Consider the following 21695-nt stretch of genomic DNA (forward strand, 5'->3'; position numbering starts at 1 on the left):
AAAATTTTTGAGGTTTCTAGCGCGGTCGTGGAAGTGTTAATATAATAATTAATATAATAAAAATTAGATCAATATTGTTCTACAAACTTTTGACATTTTTCAGACAGCTTTAAAGTCTTATGCTCGCAGAATTCCACTACGAAAACACTGAATCAAGTGATTCTTTTAACTTCTTTACAAAAAGTACATTTATGAAAGAAAGCGGAGTTCCTAACATTCCAATAAAAGAAGCATCAATACAGCAATGTCTCCCTTACTGACGCTCAGATTGCCCACTAAAATGGATAATTTGGGAAGAGGAGATACGATTATTCGAGCCTTGCGGCTCGTTTTCATTGTTATCAAATGATCGTATCTCCTGTTCCCAAATTGTCCATTTTTTCGTGCGTAATCTGAGCGCGAATTAGGGAGAAATTACTTTAATTTGGGAAGAGAAGATACGATTATTCGAGTCTTGCGGCTCGTTTTCATTGTTATCAAATGATCGCATCTCCTGTTCCCAAATTGTCCATTTTTTCGTGCGTAATCTGAGCGCGAATTAGGGAGAAATTACTTTAATTTGGGAAGAGGAGATACGATTATTCGAGTCTTGCGGCTCGTTTTTATTGTTATCGAATGATCGTATCTCCTGTTCCCAAATTGTCCATTTTTTCGTGCGTAATCTGAGCGCGAATTAGGGAGAAATTACTTTAATTTGGGAAGTGGAGATACGATTGTTCGAGCCTTGCGGCTCGTTTTTATTGTTATCAAATGATCGTATCTCCTCTTCCCAAATTGTCCATTTTTTCGTGCGTAATCTGAGCGCGAATTAGGGAGAAATTACCTAAATTTGGGAAGAGAAGATAACGATTATTCGAGCCTTGCGACTCGTTTTGATTGTTATCAAATGATCGTATCTCCTGTTCCCAAATTGTCCATTTTTTCGTGCGTAATCTGAGCGCGAATTAGGGAGAAATTACTTTAATTTGGGAAGAGGAGATACGATTATTCGAGTCCTGCGGCTCGTTTTGATTGTTATCAAATGATCGTATCTCCTGTTCCCAAATTGTCCATTTTTTCGTGCGTAATCTGAGCGCGAATTAGGGAGAAATTACTTTCATTTGGGAAGAGGAGATACGATTATTCGAGTCTTGCGGCTCGTTTTTATTGTTATCGAATGATCGAATAATCGTATCTCCTCTTCCCAAATTTTCCGTTCTTGTGGACAATCTGAGCGTCAATTAGAGAGGCATTACTGTGCTTATAATACAACCAGCTGTGGAACTTCGCGTAGTCTTGTCCAGACTCCCGGTTGGAGTGGCCAACTACGATCGGTAAAAGCGGGATTATGTGTATTTCTTTTTACCGCGAAATGTTCCTATTACCGGTAATTCCGTTTAAACGGACCGGCGCACAATTTCCGCCGGAACAAAAGAGAGAACCGCAGGGAAACACAGGATTGTTGACTCGTACATAGGAAGCAGGGCTTGAAAATAATAAGGGGTTACCGAGGAGAACACCGAAACTAGGCGCGGTCCACTGCTCGGCTTTTCGGTGTGCGCCCGGTTAGGCGGGACCCCAAGTTTTCCCGTGGCCGTGTCGCAATTAAAGAGGCCGTGTTTTTCCGGAACTGTCTGATCCCGGATTAAGGTCGAAAGCGGTGGACGCCGGATCAAAACATAACCGTGAGTCACGAACTTCGCACCACGAGTTGAACGCCGCGTCTTCTGCGCCGCGGAAAGCAATTCGGCGGCTCTCTGTCCCCGAATCTGGCAAAATAATAACCGTACAGTGCAGGGGTGTCAAACTCGCGGCCCGAGATGAACATTTTTGATGTCAAGTATCAGGACGTAAACAATAATTTAACTTTATATATATGTTTTATATATGTTTATATATAATATATAATATATATAATATAATATATATTAATTAATTATATTATTATATATTATATAATAATTATTATACAATATATATATATATATATATATATATATATATATATATATATATATATATAATATAATATATAATAATATATATAAAACATATAACTTTATATATGTTTATATCAAAATAAAAATATTTGTTTCTATGAACATTGTTTTTTTTTGCGGCCCACCTAAAGTTAAGCATTGTTTATTTATTATTATGGCCCAAGTTAGCTTTTGAGTTTGACACCCCTGGTACAGTGCTTCTCCGACCAAGGGGCTCCATTTTTATCGTGACCGGGTGAAAATGAAATTCGGTGTTCAGGTGGAGTACGAAAAGAGCTCGGAGATTGTCAGGTTACTGTTAAGCGTTATTACGAGATCATTTTTCCGTTGTAATCGCGAATTACGTTCGCGACTTACGTTTTATAACACGATTAAATTTACTGAAACATTATTACGATATCAGCTATAATTAGATAGCGCATTTTTACGTGTAATAAAAATTGTCTGCATCAATGGCAAGGAACGGAAACTAAGTAGCAGCTTCTTTCTTTCTTTAATCATCTTAATAAATTCAAGATAATACGTCGACGTTTTAAAGTGCTTTTCATTTTCACACTATTTTCAATTTAAAATCTACCCAAATGCATATAAATGCCCATAAATGCATAAAAATTGCAATTTAGTTGTAACATACGCTTGGATAAAGATGTTTATCAAAAGATCTCTCACAGAAATATCCTTAAAATTCGATTGATCGCGAAAAGATCAAAATTAAATCTTGAGCCTGATCTGCGTTTAAAATGAACAAAAATTGAACTTGATGTAAACATACCGATTTCCCAAATTGAAGTTCAACCATCTCATGAAATATTACAATTTGATTTGCCTTACATCGTTTATTCCTAATATTTTAGATTATCTTTATTTCTTCAATATTTTTTTTCTAAAGAATACAAATATTCGGTACAAATTATGTACCTACAAAGTGCTGTAACGGTACATGATTTAACACTTTGCAGTCGGAGACATTTTAACTCGAAATTCAAAATAGTTTCTTCGACCCATAGTATTTCCATTTTATATAGCTTAATGCATTTTATACGTATAAAACTGCATTTTGCGACTCACGCAACAGTTACACTTTTAGCAGATAAACCGATTTGATAATGTTAAAATTCTTTTGTAATGCGATATTATTTTATTTTTATTATATTATATATATTATTTATTATATTATATTTTATTTTTATTATATATTAATGGCGTCGTAGAGTCGACACTCGAGTGCAAAGGGTTAATCGCATACTGATTGGCTGAGTGGTTCAGGAAGGTTTGAGAACCACCGATATAGAGCATTCCGCAGTGAAAGAGTTGAAAGAACTAGCGCCACAAAAATACGATCCGCAAGGAATAACCGAAACAGTCGTACTTTTATGTGTCTATAAATGATCTCCCAACGATGATAGATCGCAAGCTTGCGTCGGCGGTGGTAGAGCACGAGGACGCAACAAATTGCTATCGGCTTCGATGACGAGCTATCGTTGGCACTATCGCGTGCATCGAAACCTCGACAGCAGGAAACGCTCGAGCGTTTGGCAGCGTTCGATAAAGGCAGCGTGGGAGGGCTGTCGGTGTGACACTCGCGGCGCTTCCCTCTCGACAGCAACCCCTGAAAGGTAGTCGGCTTATCTAGATCGCGAGTGGGCGGAGGGTGCGCGCCAGGTGAAGGACTTCCTTTAAACGCGGCTGGGAATTAAGGGGGCAGATCCATCGGCGGGAAAAAAACAGGGGACGAATAATACTGCAGTGGGGACTCGGAATTGAACGATCTTCGAGCACCGTCCCCTAATTCCGCGTGGCAACCTCGCGTTTTGATTTATGCCGAGAGATTACTCGGTCGCGGCAGACTCTTCGAATACTACTCGGCCGTTTCCACTAACAGCCTAAGCCTCTGTTATCTATCTTACGAAGAATGCCGAGCTGCGATTGCGTCGATTTCTATATTTACAGTAATGCTTCTCTAATTGACGCTCAGATTTTCCACAGAAGTGGACAATTTAGGAAGAGGAGATACGATCATTTGATAACAATAAAAACGAGCCGCAAGGCTCGAACAATCGTATCTCCACTTCCCAAATTAAAGTAATTTCTCCCTAATTCGCGCTCAGATTACGCACGAAAAAATGGACAATTTGGGAAGAGGAGATACGATCATTTGATAACAACAAAAACGAGCCGCAAGGCTCGAATAATCGTATCTCCTCTTCCCAAATTAAAGTAATTTCTCCCTAATTCGCGCTCAGATTACGCACGAAAAAATGGACAATTTGGGAAGAGGAGATACGATCATTTGATAACAATAAAAACGGGCCGCAAGGCTCGAACAATCGTATCTCCTCTTCCCAAATTAAAGTAATTTTTCCCTAATTCGCGCTCAGATTACGCACGAAAAAATGGACAATTTGGGAAGAGGAGATACGATCATTTGATAACAATAAAAACGAGCCGCAAGGCTCGAATAATCGTTATCTTCTCTTCCCAAATTAAGGTAATTTCTCCCTAATTCGCGCTCAGATTACGCACAAAAAAATGGACAATTTGGGAAGAGGAGATACGATCATTTGATAACAATAAAAACGAGCCGCAAGGCTCGAATAATCGTATCTTCTCTTCTCAAATTGAAGTAATTTCTTCCCGAATTAGGGAGAAATTATTGTATTTGACGGTACGTAGTGTACTCTACTTCGTGCAGATTCGCATTGTTTTGGAAGAAGAGACTGTTGCATGATTTTTTGTATTTCTGACAAAAACGAGCAGATCGTATGCAAAACGTTGAAAACATTTGAAGAATTTTAAAATGCTTTCGTGTTACGTTCAACTCGTCAAAATGATCAGAAAAGGAAATGCAGTCGATTCTAGTTTTATACGGTATTTTTGTATACGATATTGATTCAACATGATCTAGAAAAATTAATTCAACTCCATTTTTACACTGTTTCATTCGATTTAACACGGTTAAAAAAGTAATTTGATGTTTTAAGAACAATTATTTCCATTAACCGTAATTTATAGATACGTTTAGGTACATACTTATTTTATTCATTAACAATCATCTATATTTCCATGTACGTGCGCGATGTCTTTTTTTTTACACGGTATTTGTTCGCACGGATTTTTCTGGAACGTATCTCTACCACGTGAAATTCTATTCTGCATAAAAATCCACGGTCGAGTGACGATATTTTAGTTTGAATTTCGCTAGAGTTACTAATGTTAGACTTTTATTTAGGGAAATCAAACGAAGTAAATCGAGGTGGTAATTTCAGGTGAGACACACTATACATACATACGTATATTGTAAAGTGTGCTAGAACCGAGAGCTTTTTAAAAATACGTTCCGTAAAGCTAGTTTACGGCTTGTCTCGTTTGCTAGGCACTTTAGCAGCCTCTAAATTATCACCTTTAAAATAGTACTAAATAGTTCTAACTAAAGCGATAATCTTTACGCGAATTTCAATTTTTCTACCGTGATTTGTGAATATTAAAATTCGTTGCGAAATTGAAGAATCATTGTGACGAAAATGAATTCAGAATCTTATTGATTCTTGTTGATATGTACAGTATTGTCTCTCTAATTGACGCTCAGATTGTCCAGAAAAATGGACAATTTAGGAAGAGGAGATGCGGTTATTCGATCCTCGCGGTCCATTTTTATAGTTACGAAATTTCAACAACTATAAAAACGAGCTGCAAGGCTCGCATAATCGTATCTCCTCTTCTCAAATTGTTCATTTTTGTGCACAATCTGAGCGTCAGTTAGGAAGACATTACTGTAATTCTTTCGTTCGCTAAGAATTTCGAATTTTTGCGTAAGAACGTGTCGTCGAATGAAGGTGTTTCTCAAAAGCACACGCTATAGAACGTTGTTCGATCCATTGAAAAATGCAGCAGCGAAAGTTCTCGTCCGCGAAGGGTTAATATGAAATGTTTCTGTGCGAAGCAACGATCGTAGACAGGCTCGAGCAAACAATCTCTGCTTCGGAACTTAGAGTTCCGTCGCTGCGGTAAGCCTCATTAAAAAGTTAGCCGAGATTAGCCGGAAAGTTCTCTCCATCCTCTAAATAAAAGAGCAACCGAAGCCGGGGACCTGGAAGCTCGCGGAAGCTGAGAGGTCCGCAGCCGGGAAGCCAGGTTCGTCTAGGAAGAAGTTAAAAAGGTCGGAAGTTAGGAACCGAAAGATGCAGGAAGTCGGGTGTAGACGATTAGATTTCGAAAACCGTGGCCTGAAAATAAAGAAGACAAGCTAAACTCCCGATATCCCCGTGACATAGCACAGCAGTAGACTCCCTCCGAAATCCCGGCGATATCCCCGTCGGAATTGCTTCTCGGCGCCTTACTCCCGAAAGCCTTCGGGCACGGTGATCCTCCCGGGTCCCCGGCGCTGGTCGGCATCCCCTAAGATCGGCGACGCGTGAGAAACGCGAGAGGAAGCCGTTCTGGTGTCGCTTCTCTGACGGGCTCTGTTTCTTTCGCAGCAACTGAAAGATGAGCTGGGCGAGGTGGTGGCCGAGATGGAGGCGATGGAGGGCGGAGGTCTCGCCGCCGACGAGACCAAGCCGTCGAACAAGGCGAAGCAGACGTCGATCGGCCGCAAGAAGTTCAACATGGACCCGAAGAAGGGCATCGAGTACCTGATCGAGCACAACCTACTGGCGCCGACCCCGGAGGACGTCGCGCAGTTCCTCTACAAGGGCGAGGGCCTGAACAAGACCGCGATCGGCGACTACCTCGGCGAGAGGCACGACTTCAACGAGAGGGTCCTCAGAGCGTTCGTCGAGCTGCACGACTTCACGGACCTGATCCTGGTACAGGCGCTCAGACAGTTCCTCTGGTCGTTCAGGCTGCCCGGCGAGGCCCAGAAGATCGACAGGATGATGGAATGCTTCGCCCAGAGGTACTGCCAGCTGAACCCGAACATCTTCACCAACACGGACACCTGTTACGTCCTTAGCTTCGCCATCATCATGCTGAACACGTCGCTGCACAATCCCAGCGTCAAGGATAAGCCCAGCGTCGAACAGTTCATCTCCATGAACAGGGGCATCAACAACGGCGGCGACCTGCCTCGCGAGCTCCTCGTGGTGAGTACCACCCCCCTATTTGCTGCCCAATCCTTTCGACTGGAAGATGACTCCGGCAATGTGGATCTTTGTGCACGTCGACGATCTTTGAACGGGAAGATGACCAGGCCGAACATCTTTCTGCTCAATGACAGTCTTTGAACTGGAAGATGACTAGGCTGGAGATCTTTCTGCTCAATGACAATCTTTGAAATGGAAGATGACTAGATTACAGATCTTTGTGCTCATTGACAATCTTTGAAATGGAAGATGACTAGGCTGGAGATCTTTCTGCTCAATGACAGTCTTTGAACTGGAAGATGACTAGGCTGGAGATCTTCGTGCTCGATAACAATCTTTTGAACTAGAATATTTCTGAACCGTGGATCTTTTTGCTCCATGAAAATCATTAAACTGGACGATGACTAGATTACAGATCTTCGTGCTCAATGACAATCTTTGAACTAGAATATTAATAGACTGTGAATCCCCTTGTGCTCAGAGATGATCTTTCAATTAGGAAATTACTAGGATCTTTGCTCAAAATTAAAACAATTTCAAACAACTTAATTTCGTGTCTTAATCGAGTTATAGAATACAGGAAACATTTTTCAAGTAAATTGTGTTGAATATACAGGGTGTCACAAAAATGTCTCGCAATCTGGAAATGGCGGATTCCTCGGATCATTTGAAGCAACTACTTCCTTTACAAAAATTTTCTCCGAGGCACCGTTAACGAGTTAGTAACGAAAAACAGTGACCAAAAAATAAAAAAAAAACAAAAATGAATCGAGTACGGCTGACGCGAGGCGGCCCAGCCAATCAGCGCACGAAGCCCAGTCCCGCTCATTGGCTCGGTCGCCTCGTGCCAGCTGAGCTGCGATTCGACCGCTGGCGCCGTTGGCTCGGCCGCCTCGCGCCAACTGAGCTGGGATTCGACCGCCTCGACCGCTGGCGCCGTTGGCTCGGTTGCCTCGCGCCAGCTGAGCTCGCCTCTCATTGGTCACTGTTTTTCGTTAATAACTCGTTAACGGTGCCTCGGAGAAAATTTTTGTAAAGAAAGAAGCTGCTTCAAATGACCTGAGGAACCCGCCACTTTCGGATTGCGAGACATTTTTGGGACACCCTGTACATTAACTATAAGTTACCTATCTTTTAATTATAACAATAAGTTATCTATCTTATATTAACTATAAGTTAACTATCTTTTCTTAATAATCAATCGAACAGAATGCATAGGACGATTCTTAAACTTCCCGAATGTCTTTACAGTTCGACAATTTGCCTCGTTCATTTTTATTAGAAATTCGCAAAATCTACAGTCTAGCGATTTCAACGTTGAGCGACGATATATATCGCCGAAGCGAATACATGCAGCGTTCTTTCCTGCAGCCGCGGGGATATATGCATGAAATCTCCGTATTGCGATAACATAGACGGAAATCTACGTTCCGGATCCCCCCTCTGGCTCCCCTCGCGGAGAAAGAAACCAGCTGACGCAACGTCTATTTCATTCGGTCTAAAAGCGGAGGCAGCCTGAAAAATCGGGAACGGTAATGGGATACCGTGTATTACGTCCTCGCGTATGAAATCTCGTGTCCCGGTCGAAGTACGATCACGTTGATCGGAAACGAGATCGTATCGAGCCGAACGAAGTCCGCGGTTGAAACGGCTGAACCGGCGGAACAGTTTCGCCGGGCGAGCAACGGTAATGATTAGGCGGCACGCCGGAAACACCTACGTTGAAACGGATTCGTAACAGTAAATCGACGGTGATACTCATTGAGCACACGGTTCCCAGCGTAATTGCACGCTCGACGATATACGGTAAGGTTTCAATTTGTCGCTTTTCTAAAGCGTAACCGCGGAACTGTGCGCTGCGCGCCGCGCGCTCCCGGCCGCTCTGTTATTACGGCATGGTGTTTGAACATCAGGTGCGACCGCCCACCGCAAGATGGAAATGATACGTTCACACGATTGATTGCAGCTCGTTGCATTAATGAGCGAAAACGGCTCCTGCAAACGCTGCCGACGAATTCTATGAACGCGGCTGTTCTATCGGCCGCGGGTCAATGCAGTAAATTCTCAACTAATTGACGCTCAGATTGTGCACAAAAATTGACAATTTGGGAGGCGGAGACACACGATTATTCGAGCTTTGCGGCTCGTTATATATAAATATAATAATATAATAATATATATTATAATAATAATATATAATATAATAATATATAATATATAATATAATAATATAATAATATATAATATAATAATATAATAATATAATAATATAATAATATAATAATATAATAATATAATAATATAATAATATAATAATATAATAATATATAATATAATAATATAATGATATAATTTATATATATATATATATATATATATATATATATATATATATATATAAAATATAGTTATATTTTAGTTTTTGTAGTTAAATTATAGTAACTATAAAAACGAGCCGCAAGGCTCGCGAATAATTGTATATCCTCTTCCGAAATTGTCCATCTTTGTGTATAATCGGAGCGTCAATTAGGGAAAAAATTTACTGTAATTACAAGGTACCGGAGTATTGTCGGTTTAGTGGTATTACGGATTTCCGTTGTTCCTCGTCGCACCATCCGCGAACCGGCGAGCGTTCTTCCTACGTTTCGGCGGTGTTTAACACACGTTCGTCATCGTGCCGATCAGAACATCGGTGACGCAGCTTCGTAGCCAAGTTTCGGAATTCATTTTAGCTACCCTCTAGAGAGATTTCTCATTGTCGGATGGTACCTTGTATCGGTCAATTGGATATACTGTAATGTCTCTCTAATTGACGCTCAGTTTGTTCACAGAGATGGACAATTCGGGAAGAGAAGATACGATTATTCGAGCCTTGCGGTTCGTTTCCATAGTTATGAATTGTCAAGAACTATAAAAAGGAGTCGCAAGACTCGAATAATCGTATTCCCTCTTCCCAAATTGTCCACTTTTGCGCGATCTGAGCGTCAGTTAGGGAGACACTGTACAGTAATGTCTCTCTAAATGCCCCTCGATTTTCCCACGAAAATGAACAATTTTGAAAAAGGAGATACGAATATTCGAGCTTTTAGGGTCGTTTTTATGGTCATTGATTCTCAACAATTATAAAAACGGTATACAAGGCTCGAATAATCGTATCTGCTCTTCCCAAATTGTCCACTTTTGCGCGCAATCTGAGCGTCAGTTACTGTACAGCAATGTCTCTCCAATTGACGCTCGGATTGTCCACGAAAATGAACAATTTTGAAAAAGGAGATACGAATATTCGAGCTTTTAGGGTCGTTTTTATGATCATCGATTCTCAACAATTATAAAAACGGGCTACAAGGCTCGAATAATCGTATCTGCTCTTCCCAAATTGTCCACTTTTGCGCGCAATTTGAGCGTCAGTTCGGGAGACATTACTGTATTAGGCATAGCAGACTGTAGACGAATGATAGCTACGGATAGAGTCGCCGATGATGCTTCACTTCTGTGGGAATCGATGGTGCGTTTTTTTTTATCGTTGAAGTTCACGATCGATCAATTTAACCGACCGTTCACAATTGACGATCAGTGTTTGCAGATCGGTGATCGGGGTTCGATGCTTCGAGTTCGATGTTTGGAAATCGATACATGGAAATTAATGTTCGAAGGTTGATGAATGGGGACGGATGCCTGGAGATTGATGATTGGAAGTGCTTTAATCGAAGATCGACTATCGCGAATCGACGAATAGGGATCGATACTTGAAAATCGATGTTTGGAGAGCGACGATTTAGAAGCGATGTTTGGAAGCTGATGAATGGGGACAAATGATTGAGAATCGACGATCGAAATTCGATGTTTGAGAACCGACGGACGCATGTCGATGAATGGAGGTCGATGATAGAACATTAATGATCGACAATCGATGTCCGAGGATATGATGTCCGACGATGTATGTACATCGATGTTTGCGAATTGATGAATGAACGTCGATGATGATTGGAGATTAATGTCTGAAACTCGATGATCGAGAATCGATGTACGAAGATACATTTATGAGCGCCAACGTTTAAGAATTGATTAATGAAAGTCGATGATCGAAGGTCAATGATTGAAATCTATGATCGAGGAACGACGATTAGAAATTGGTGAGATCGATGTTTAAGAATGAATGATTAAGAGTCGATGATTAAGGATCAGTATTTAAGGATCAATGTTTAAGGATCAGTGGTCAAGGGATCAATATTTAAGGATTAATGGTCAAGGGATCAATGGTCAAGGGATCAATGTTTAAGGATCAATGGTCAAGGGATCAATATTTAAGGATTAATGGTCAAGGGATCAATGTTTAAGGATCAATGGTCAAGGGATCAATATTTAAGGATTAATGGTCAAGGGATCAATGGTCAAGGGATCAATGTTTAAGGATCAATGGTCAAGGGATCAATATTTAAGGATTAATGGTCAAGGGATCAATGTTTAAGGATCAATGGTCAAGGGATCAATGTTTAAGGATCAATGATTAAGCATCAATGTTCAAGGATCAATGATTAAGCATCAATGTTCAAGGATAAATGATTAAGAATCAATGATTAAGGATCGATGTTTAAGAATCAATGATTAAGGATAAATGATTAAGAATCAATGATTAAGGATCGATGTTTAAGAATCAATGATTAAGGATAAATGATTAAGAATCAATGATTAAGGATCGATGTTTAAGAATCAATGATTAAGGATAAATGATTAAGAATCAATGATTAAGGATCGATGTTTAAGAATCAATGATTAAGGATAAATGATTAAGAGTCAATGATTAAGGATCGATGTTTAAGAATCAATGTTCAAGGATCAATGGTCAAGGATCAATGGTTAAAGATCAATGATTAAGAATCAACGATCGCAAATGGTTTCAGAAGATTTAAAAGCAAAGAACAAACCTCCCTGAAGAACCTCGCCGTTGATCTCGTTCGCGGGTCGTTCGAGAGCGGTCGCTAATAAACAGCATAAATAACACAATGGCCGTGCGGCAACAACGGACGCGCGTCATCGAGCTTGCACGCGAAAGGTCGGCAAAGTGGCGTGCTAACATCCGCGAGCCTCGTGGCCAGGATATAAGGCAATTGTCGCGCTTTAGAAGTCGCTCGCAGCTATTAGACGAGAGCGCGGTGCTAACGGGGAAGTCCGTTGCATTGATGCGTTAATGATAGATTTATGCAAAGCGATGCTGGCGCGTTGACGATCACCCAGAGTCTAGGCCCTAGACACACGACACTCTCCGGATTGATCTCGATGCTCTCTGAAACTGTCCTTCAGCCGAGAAGAATTATCGATTGCTTCGAACGTCGATTAACCCTCCGACTACTGTCGACGGCTATAAACGATCGACAAATCTTACCAGAAATTACGACAACGAACGTACGTAATACAGACTCAGTGTTTCGACCATTTCAATTTAGATTCGAAGAATGCATGCCGAAGAGAAAGAACTTTCGCAAATGCGACGATTTTTCTGCCCGTTTTCGGATCCTCTAATTTTGGGTCTATTTTTGGTCTAATTGATTTTTTTGACAATTTTTGACAATTTTTTGGTCTAATTTTTTTCTGCCAAATAAAAACCTGTAAATGAGATATTATGAACAATTTAACGTTGGTCAAAGCGATCGGGACTGGGCTTTGCTCGTTGCCTCGGCCGCTTCGCGCCAGCCGATCTCGCCTCTCATTGGTCACTGTTTTTCGTTAATAACTCGTAAACGAAGCCGCGGATTGCATTTTCGCCAAGGAAAAGGTTACTTCAAATCACCAGAGGAATCACCCCTTCCCGGGTGTTAACGTAATTATGGGACTCCTTGTATATGTGGACATCCCTTAAACCGGAATACAGTAAATTCTCCATAATTGACACTCAACTTGGAAACAAAATCGAACAATTTGGGAAGAGGAAGTGGCCTCAGGAATCCCTCATTCCTCGCTTGTACAATAATTTTGGGACACTTTCTATAGAACTGTTAGCTATAAATTCGAAGCTTGCGACACAATGATATTTCTCCCCGGAAGAGTTCGTTCACCAAACTGTGCTGAATCCGGGCATCTGTATTGCCAAAACTAAGCATATGGCCAACGTTAAATTTTGTCCGCGGTTAACCTTTTAGGCACGACGCGCCACTATAGTTATTTTCGCGGATGTCATCTCTCTGAACGACGCACCACTATAGTGGCTTACTCTAGTAGCTTACTCGGTCATCGTTTGAATCAAATAATCGTCTTCATATGCATTGTTTCACACTTCTTTTGACTTCACATCGATTTACAATATACAGACTTATCTTAACACTTTATCGTCCGGTCGTGGTTGAGGCTGCCACTCAGTAAGGACTGGCTTAGTCGCGCGCGCATTTGCTCCCAGTACCGGCTAAATTTTCGCTATTCATTGTGTTGTGCTTATTCCTTTAAAAATAATAATAAATAATAATATAATTATTATAATTATAATTCATAAGGATATGGGGAGGTCAGCATACAGGAGGTCAGCTACTAACAAAACAGTAAAGAAGCGAAAACCGTCGATAGCTAAAAGTCGATTAATAGGCTATCGGTCGATAAGCATTGGCAATCGAAAAGCCGATTAATAGGCTATCGGTCGATAAGCATTGGCAATCGAAAAGCCGATTAATAGGCTAGCGATCGATAAACATTGGCAATCGAAAAGCCGATAAATAGGCTAGCGGTCGATAAAGTGTTAACAATATAACTGTTAACAATATAACTGTATCTTAACAATATACAGACAGAATATACAGACACTCTGTACAGTACATATCAGACTCTGCCGTCCAGAGAAGTAGCCTCGCGCAGAATTCAGCCGTACCTAAAAGGTTAATGTTTCTCCACGATCTTTCGCGCGACAGAAAATTTGACCGGAAATTTGAGGACTCTGAGAACGGACAATTTATGCGGAGATTCTATCGCGGTTCATAGCGTAGCGGACGAAGCGGCACACGGTGCGGCGCTCTATGTATGAAATTCTGGCGTGGCGGAAGGGTTGAGGACAGCGCGAAAATATTGAACGTTTCTCGAAGACAGAATGTTTCCTTTCAGAGCCTCTACGAGAGCATAAAGACGGAGCCGTTCAAGATACCGGAGGACGACGGGAACGACTTGATGCACACGTTCTTCAACCCGGACAAGGAGGGCTGGCTCTGGAAGCAAGGTAACGGTTCGCTGGGAATCCGACTGCGCGTGTCACCAGGTGTCACTCGACCCTGTGCGATCGCGGAGACACGGAACCTCTTTTGTGTGTGGCTGGGGAAAGAATGTCGGCGGGGCGCGGCTGATCGTAGAATGTCGCGGGCCGCGCTATCTTGCCTGAGAAATTCCCGCGGTCCGGATGAATGGTGACAATAACCCTTTACAGCAGAGACTAGTCCCTCTCGCGAAATTTTCGTATTTTCTTACTTTTATCGGATCGTGCGAAGAGCATAACGCGACGTAAGAGCATAGAAACGCGACGTAGCACGACCTTGACGTAACCTTTGGGTGGCGCGGATTTTTGAGCATTTATGGCGGCCGCGGCTAGATCCATTCGAATCTTTACGATTTCGATCTTTACCTGTCCGTTCAGACCAAAGTTAAAATCCTTTTATTAGTTTCAATATTAACCCTTAGCGCTCCGTTGGCTCCGCTATGGAGATATTCGACATTTGTTCCGTAAATCCGAAGGCTCTGCTGCGGAGCCCAATGTTTTAGGCATGATTACGCCGAAGATGCTATGTTTTTGTCGACGTTGGCAATTGTTATTTGTAGTGAAAACGTGCTCAGCGTGTGCACCATTACGATTAAAACATTTTTTGCCCATTTTTATGCTTGGCAACATAAAATGAATAAAATCAAACGCTTTCGCAAGGACGCATAATCTTTTCCGCTCGAAATAAGACTTCCTTTATCTCGGGCGCTTTGCTCCAAAAATGCGTCGGAGTTGCTGGTAGTGATATTTTTCAGAAAAACGCTGTTCAACTTTATTTTAGAACGTCCGAAGAATATTTACTAATTTTTAATTTAATTTAATTATCAATCGAGCCGATTCCAGTGAAGATTAACGATAACAAAATTCCGGCAAACTCGCGCAAAAGATATTTTTGTTTCGATAATTCTGTATCCGAACAGAATTCAACAGACGATTCGCGATGCTAATTTTATAATAAATCGCGTCAAAGAACACGAGGGATATATTTATTTAAGAATTGCGAAGAATATCATTAATAGTAAATTTATTCATTTCGATGAGGATGCATTTGCTGCTTGGAAATTTCGGTCACGATTCACGATGTCGATGCACCGACCTCGCGCAATGTTAAGTAGATACCATTTTTATGCTTAGCAACATTAAATGAATAAAATCAAACGCTTTCGCAAGGACGTGTAATCTTTCCGCTCGAAATAAGACTTCCTTTATCTCGGGCGCTTTGCTCCAAAAATGTGCCGGAATTGCTGATGGGTAGTACTCGAGCGCTAAAGGTTAATAGTTAATTAACTATATACGACTGCGACAAAATTAGAATTTCGTTGGAACGTTCGTAAGTCTGGGTCCAAGTGGACCCGGCGTCCGCCGTCCGAGCGTTAACCAGTACAGTAATGTCTCTCTAATTGACGCTCAGATTGTCCACAAAAATGGACAATTTGGGAAGAGGAGGTTTGCGGTTTGTTTTTACAGTTACGAATTGTCAACAACTATAAAAACGAGCCGCAAGGCTCGAATAATCGTATCTCCTCTTCTCAAATTGTCCATTTTTGTGCACAACCTGAGCGTCAATTAGGGCGACATTACTGTATCTCGATAAAAGGCTACGATCGCCCGAGCGTGAACGTAGCTGTTTGCGTTCCAGGGGTGGCTATAGTTACTCCTTTCCTTGGCGCGGTCGCATCCATTCACCCACTTCTTTCATCTAATAATACCAATGAACAGTTTCGCCGGGCGACCGTGAGCACTGTAATTCACTTTTCATTTGTTTCATTTCCTGATCGAGCCCACCCCCTCGTTCTCGGGCGCTCCCTTTTCTCTCTCTTTCTCCTCGTAACGCTCTTCGCACGATCCATCATGTTCGAGGAGGCAGCCTACCACCCACGGAGCGTCAAGCGATACGCATCGCTTCCGTGACGTGCGGATGGTGGCAGGATGCAGATACACGCTAGATGCGATCTAGCGATCCCGTCGCTTCTCGATCGATCGGAGTGAATCAATTCACGGACGAGGGAAGAAGGGGGGGCCGTCGTACGAACCGACGCTCGAAGATGTGTCGCGGCTGTGAAGGGTGGTTGACAGCGTGACGGAATTTTAAATCGCGGTGATCCGTTGCGCGACACGAGACTCGGTTTTAGCCTGATTATTTTCGAAGCTGCTCGGCTCGGGTCGGAAATTGGTAGATCGAGCGACTAAAAATTAAAACTCGTATGTAAATTTCGACGAACAATGCGAAGCAATGTTCGACGAATTAATGTCGAGGCTAGAGTAGAGTAATGTCTCCCTAACTGACGCTCAGATTGTGCACAAAAATGGACAATTTGGGAAGAGGAGATACGATTATTCGAGGCTCGTAGCTCGTTTTTATTATTTTCGCAAGGCTCGAACAATCGTACCTCCTCACCCCAAATTGTCCATTCTCGTGGACAATCTGAGCGTCAATTAGAGAGACATTACTGTACCGACCGTCCTCGTCCGACCTAGCCGATGGAGAAGATCCGCTAGGCTGGCCTCGGCAAACGAGTCCCGGTAGCAACGCCGAGAAGCGAAACGGTCCATAAAGCATTTAAAATTCCGCCGCGAAGGTGCGAGCGAGAACGTCCCGGAACAGCGTCTCCCAAACTCTCGGCCTCGTATCGAGCGCCACACGGATCGCTCGAATATTTTCAACGTTATTCGGACGCATTCCGAGGATACTGTCAGCGGTTCTAGATACAGGGGTCCCAGGTATTTCGGCTCGACTACGGCGCCTCGGTGAATCATCGGCGCTGAAAGATACCTGGCGAGCTAGCAGATAGAGACGCGGGAAGATAGAGGCCTCGGAAGCTGGAAACCTGGGGAGCTGAAGGTTTAGGAAGCTAGAGGCTTAGGAAATTAGACGTCTAGGAGACTAGAGAACCAACGTAGAAAAGTGGATAGACGTAGAAAACTGGTGGCGGTGTACAGAGTTGGAAGTTTCCTAGGGGAAACTGGTAGGCTTAAGGAGTTCGAGGCGTAGAAATCTAGGTAGCTAAAGATGCAGGGAAACTACAGATTTAGAAACTGAGAGCCTAGATAGCTATTATAGAAACCTAGGAAAACCGAGGGAGCTAGAGAGGTCTAGGAGAGAGAACCAACGTAGGAAACTGATGGTGGTGTACAGGGTTGGAAATCTAGGGGAAACTGGTATGCTTAAGGAGTTTGAGACCTAGAAATCTAAGTAGCTAAAGATGCAGGAAAACTACAGATTTAGAAACCGAAGGGTTAGATAGCTATTATAGAAACCTAGGAACCGAGGGAGCTAGAAAGGTCTAGGAGAGAGAACCAACGTAGGAAACTGATGGTGGTGTACAGGGTTGGAAATCTAGGGGAAACTGGTATGCTTAAGGAGTTTGAGGCCTAGGAATCTAGGTAGCTAAAGATGCAGGAAAACTACAGATTTAGAAACCGAAGGGCTAGATAGCTATTATAGAAACCTAGGAACCGAGGGAGCTAGAGAGGTCTAGGAGAGAGAACCAACGTAGGAAACTGATGGTGGTGTACAGGGTTGGAAATCTAAGGGAAACTGGTATGCTTAAGGAGTTTGAGGCTTAGAAATCCAGGTAGTTAAAGATGCAGGGAAACTACAGATTTAGAAACCGAAGGGCTAGATAGCTATTATAGAAACCTAGGAACCGAGGGAGCTAGAAAGGTCTAGGAGAGAGAACCAACGTAGGAAACTGATGGTGGTGTACAGGGTTGCAAGCCTAGGGGAAACTGGTATGCTTAAGGAGTTTGAGGCTTAGAAATCCAGGTAGTTAAAGATGCAGGGAAACCACAGATTTAGAAACTGAAAGCCTAGATAGCTATTATAGAAACCTAGGAAAACCGAGAGAAGGTAGAGAGATCTAGGAAGCTAAACTAATCGTGACGCGGAGAGACCGTTTGGGAGCTGCGGTTCCCGCGATAGTGTGACACCCCGACGAGAAGACGATCGTTAGAAGTCTGTGTACCAACATATTCTTATATCGGATCGCTTTGTCCCTCTGCTGCCCTGACGGAGACAGCAGGTAAATAATGCATCTGTGATCGGTGCATCGATCCTCAGCTACATACGGTCGACTCGATGTTGCAGGCGGACGTTACAAAAGCTGGAAGAGACGATGGTTCATACTGAACGACAACTGTCTGTACTACTTCGAGTATACCACGGACAAGGAGCCGCGGGGCATCATACCGTTGGAGAATATTCAGGTGCGAGAGGTGCAGGATCGGCACAAGCCGCACTGTTTCGAGTTGTACGCCGCCGGGTCCGAGTTCATCAAGGCGTGCAAAACCGACAGCGAGGGAAAAGTCGTCGAAGGTACTATAGACGGACGTGGCAATTAATCGAGCGAGTTTTAATGGACCACCCGAGGGTTGTAACCTTCGAGCGCGTTTATGGCAGCTACGGCTAGATCCGTTCGTATCTTTACGATTTAACGGATCGAGTGTCGAATATTAACTCGAAGAATTCACACGATATCAAAGTCGTTTAACCGTTTGAGTCCCAAGCAGCGCGCTCGCGCTGTTCAGATCTTGCGTCGCGATCAAACTTTAGTGACACACGTGCATCGCATAGCTGCTTTTTCTCATTGTTTTTCTTTTTGTTTCGTTTGTCAATCTTGACGAGCGCTGTCGCGCCGCTTGGCTCTCTTCGCAATCAATTAAGACAAGCGCTATCACGCTGTTCGCCACTTTTCGACCGTGTTTTCTGAATAACCTCTGGGAATCAAACGGTTAATCGATGACACCGAAACTGGAAAGTGAAAATTTGCCGTAAAGGAAATATTGGCTCAGCGATTTTGTGTTCTACAAATCCTAGTTACATTCGATTCGTTCGATATATTACGATAAAAATAAATGTCAAGTACCTAGTGAAAAATTAGCGTCACCCATACGTGACTCACATACGCGACACCGAACGTATTAATTTTCATTTCTATATTATTAGAACCTCTTTGTCCTAGATTGGAACCTCTTAATCCATTTATTAGTTAGAAATTAGAATTCGGATCGAATCTTTGTAATTCTGGGTCCGAATCGACCCCGGCGCCCGCCATTCGAGGGTTAAACACCCTTGTCCGGAAGCTTCGAAATGAAACGATGAAAATGCATTCTCCGCTTCGAGTTGTTGTTCGAGCTCTCGATCAAATTTAGCCGGTGGTTCCCACGTGCAAATCCTCGCCGCAATTTGCTATTCAATTCCCGGCGGTTGAAAAGCGGAGAGCATCGCGGCCGGAGCGGAACGTCGGGAACAGAATTATCTCTTTCTCACGTCGCGCGATCGAGTCACGTGTGCGTGCCGCGCTGCCATTTAACGCGGCGCTCTTTTTCTTTTCTTCTCTCTACTTTTTTTTTTCGCGTCGCGCCGGTAATTACAGCAGAACCACGCCGTTAACCGTTACTTCTCGTTTATCGCAGGTAAGCACACTGTGTACAGAATGTCTGCGGCCACGGACGAGGAGAAAGAAGAATGGATCAAGTGCGTGCGGTAAGTCGCCGTTGCGTTCGGCTTGCGAATAATTGAGGGAGCAAGGAGGGGAACGCCGCGAGGCCGCGGCGCGTTCTTCTAGCCGCGTTTTCACGCTGCTGTTGAACCTTTTAATAAAAGAAAAAAAAAAAGAGTGGCGGGTTCCCCGTATACATGCATGTGGAGAATCCTGCGAAACCACCGGTGCAATTATTTTCTGCCTTTGTCCGGGGAATTTTAAGCACATTCGAGACTCGTCAGCCTGTTTCAGGCGGAATGCTACGGTAACTTTTTATTTTTTTAAAAAATCGTGTGCAAGTTACTGGCCGTTTAGTCGAGTGCAATTACTATCTGCAGGAACTAGTAAGTAATAGTCGCTAGAAGCCACTTTAATTCTATACCCCATTGGTGTCTGTTTCTAAAAATTAGTAGTTTATCCTTTCGCAAAATGTACAAGGATTTGTTTAAGATATCAAATTTATATATATATATATATATATATATATATATATATATATATATATATTTAATATATTATTTATATAAAAAATATATATATATATATTTATTATATTTATATTATATATATATATTTATTATATTTATATTATATATATATATTTATTATATTTATATTATATATTTATATTTATTATATTTATATTATATATTTATATTTATTATATTTATTTTTTATTTAAATATATAATATAAATAATATATTAAATATATATATATATATATATTTATATATTTATTTTATATATATATTTAGATATCAAATTTTAACAAATTCCTCAGAAGCTATTGGTTTTTCGTAGAACAGAATTACCATTTTCGGAAGTTTAGCAACTTCAGAGAACTCTGAATGCGAACAATTCCTATTAGTCTCGCTTTAATTCTGCGCCCAAAAGTCGTTCGCTACTACAAATTAATAGTTTACTCTTTCGCAAATTGTAGAATCATTTCAAACTGCCAGGATTTCCTAAATTATCTGTTTTAACCCTTTGCGGACGAAGCCGCTCGACGGGCGAGCGTCGCTGTGGACGACAGGTATTGGATATAAAATAAAAATGTTATAAGATATAATGTTATAAATGTGGAAAACTTTGCTGGTTTCTCTGGTATTGACACTGAAAGACTGACTCGACAAACTGAAATTCGTTCTGAACCTACGGTTAAATTAATAAATTTATATTAATAATTAATAAATTAATAAAAGAAAAACGGTAAAGTGACTTGGGCGGCTATGTGCCGACACTCGTCCGCAACGATAAAAAGACTTGGGCGGCTATTTGCCGACACTCGTCCGCAAAGGGTTAAAAGTATACATATTTTTGTAATTAGTATTATAAAATCAAGTCCAGTTGTCCCGTTCGATGGTTGATTACCCTACACGCAACAGTTCTCAAATGCTGTCGTAATGGTGGGCATTCTCTCTCAGTGTCCACAAATGGTATAAGTAGTTTTTCAACAGAAAACACACCGTCGCGCACTGGATTGCGCGTTAAACGGACGTTCACCCGTAATTTTGTCTATCTTAGACTAGACATTTTGAAGATAACAACCCTGGACGAGGGACTAAATTATAGGACTAGATTAAGTATTACAAGGTGTCCCGAAAATATCTCGCAATCGGGAAATGGGAGGTTCCTGAGGTCATTTGAAGCAACTTTTTCCTTTGCGAAAATTTTATCCGAGGCTTCGTTTACGAGTTATTAACGAAAAACACTGACCAATGAGAGGCGAGCTCGGCTGGCGCGCGGCGGCCCAGCCAACGAGTGCGCGGAGCCCAGTTCCGCTCATTGGCTCGGCCGTCTCGCGCCAAATGATCTCGCCTCTGATTGGTCACTGTTTTTCGCGAATAACTCGTAAACGAAGCCGCGGATTGCATTTTCGCTAAGGAAAAAGTTGCTTCAAATGACCTGAGGAATCCCCTACTT

The 21695-nt window shown here is 42.0% G+C and overlaps 1 protein-coding gene across 7 annotated transcripts in view; it reads left to right on the top strand.

Annotated features, from left to right (window-relative positions):
- step (cytohesin steppke) overlaps positions 1-21695 on the top strand; it is a 148364-nt gene that overhangs the window by 122080 nt on the left and 4589 nt on the right. For 5 of the 7 annotated variants that reach the window (XM_076521309.1, XM_076521314.1, XM_076521315.1 and 2 more), the window contains 4 exons: positions 6455-7060; positions 14144-14254; positions 18372-18603; positions 19704-19773. In XM_076521309.1, coding sequence (XP_076377424.1) covers positions 6455-7060; positions 14144-14254; positions 18372-18603; positions 19704-19773 — 1019 coding nt within the window. Of the gene's footprint in view, positions 1-6454; positions 7061-14143; positions 14256-18371; positions 18604-19703; positions 19774-21695 lie in introns of all 7 variants that reach the window. The other 2 variants (XM_076521311.1, XM_033484636.2) reach the window with 1 other exon arrangement.

Source organism: Megalopta genalis, chromosome 1, assembly GCF_051020955.1.
Source record: "Megalopta genalis isolate 19385.01 chromosome 1, iyMegGena1_principal, whole genome shotgun sequence".
Lineage (NCBI taxonomy): Eukaryota > Metazoa > Arthropoda > Insecta > Hymenoptera > Halictidae > Megalopta > Megalopta genalis.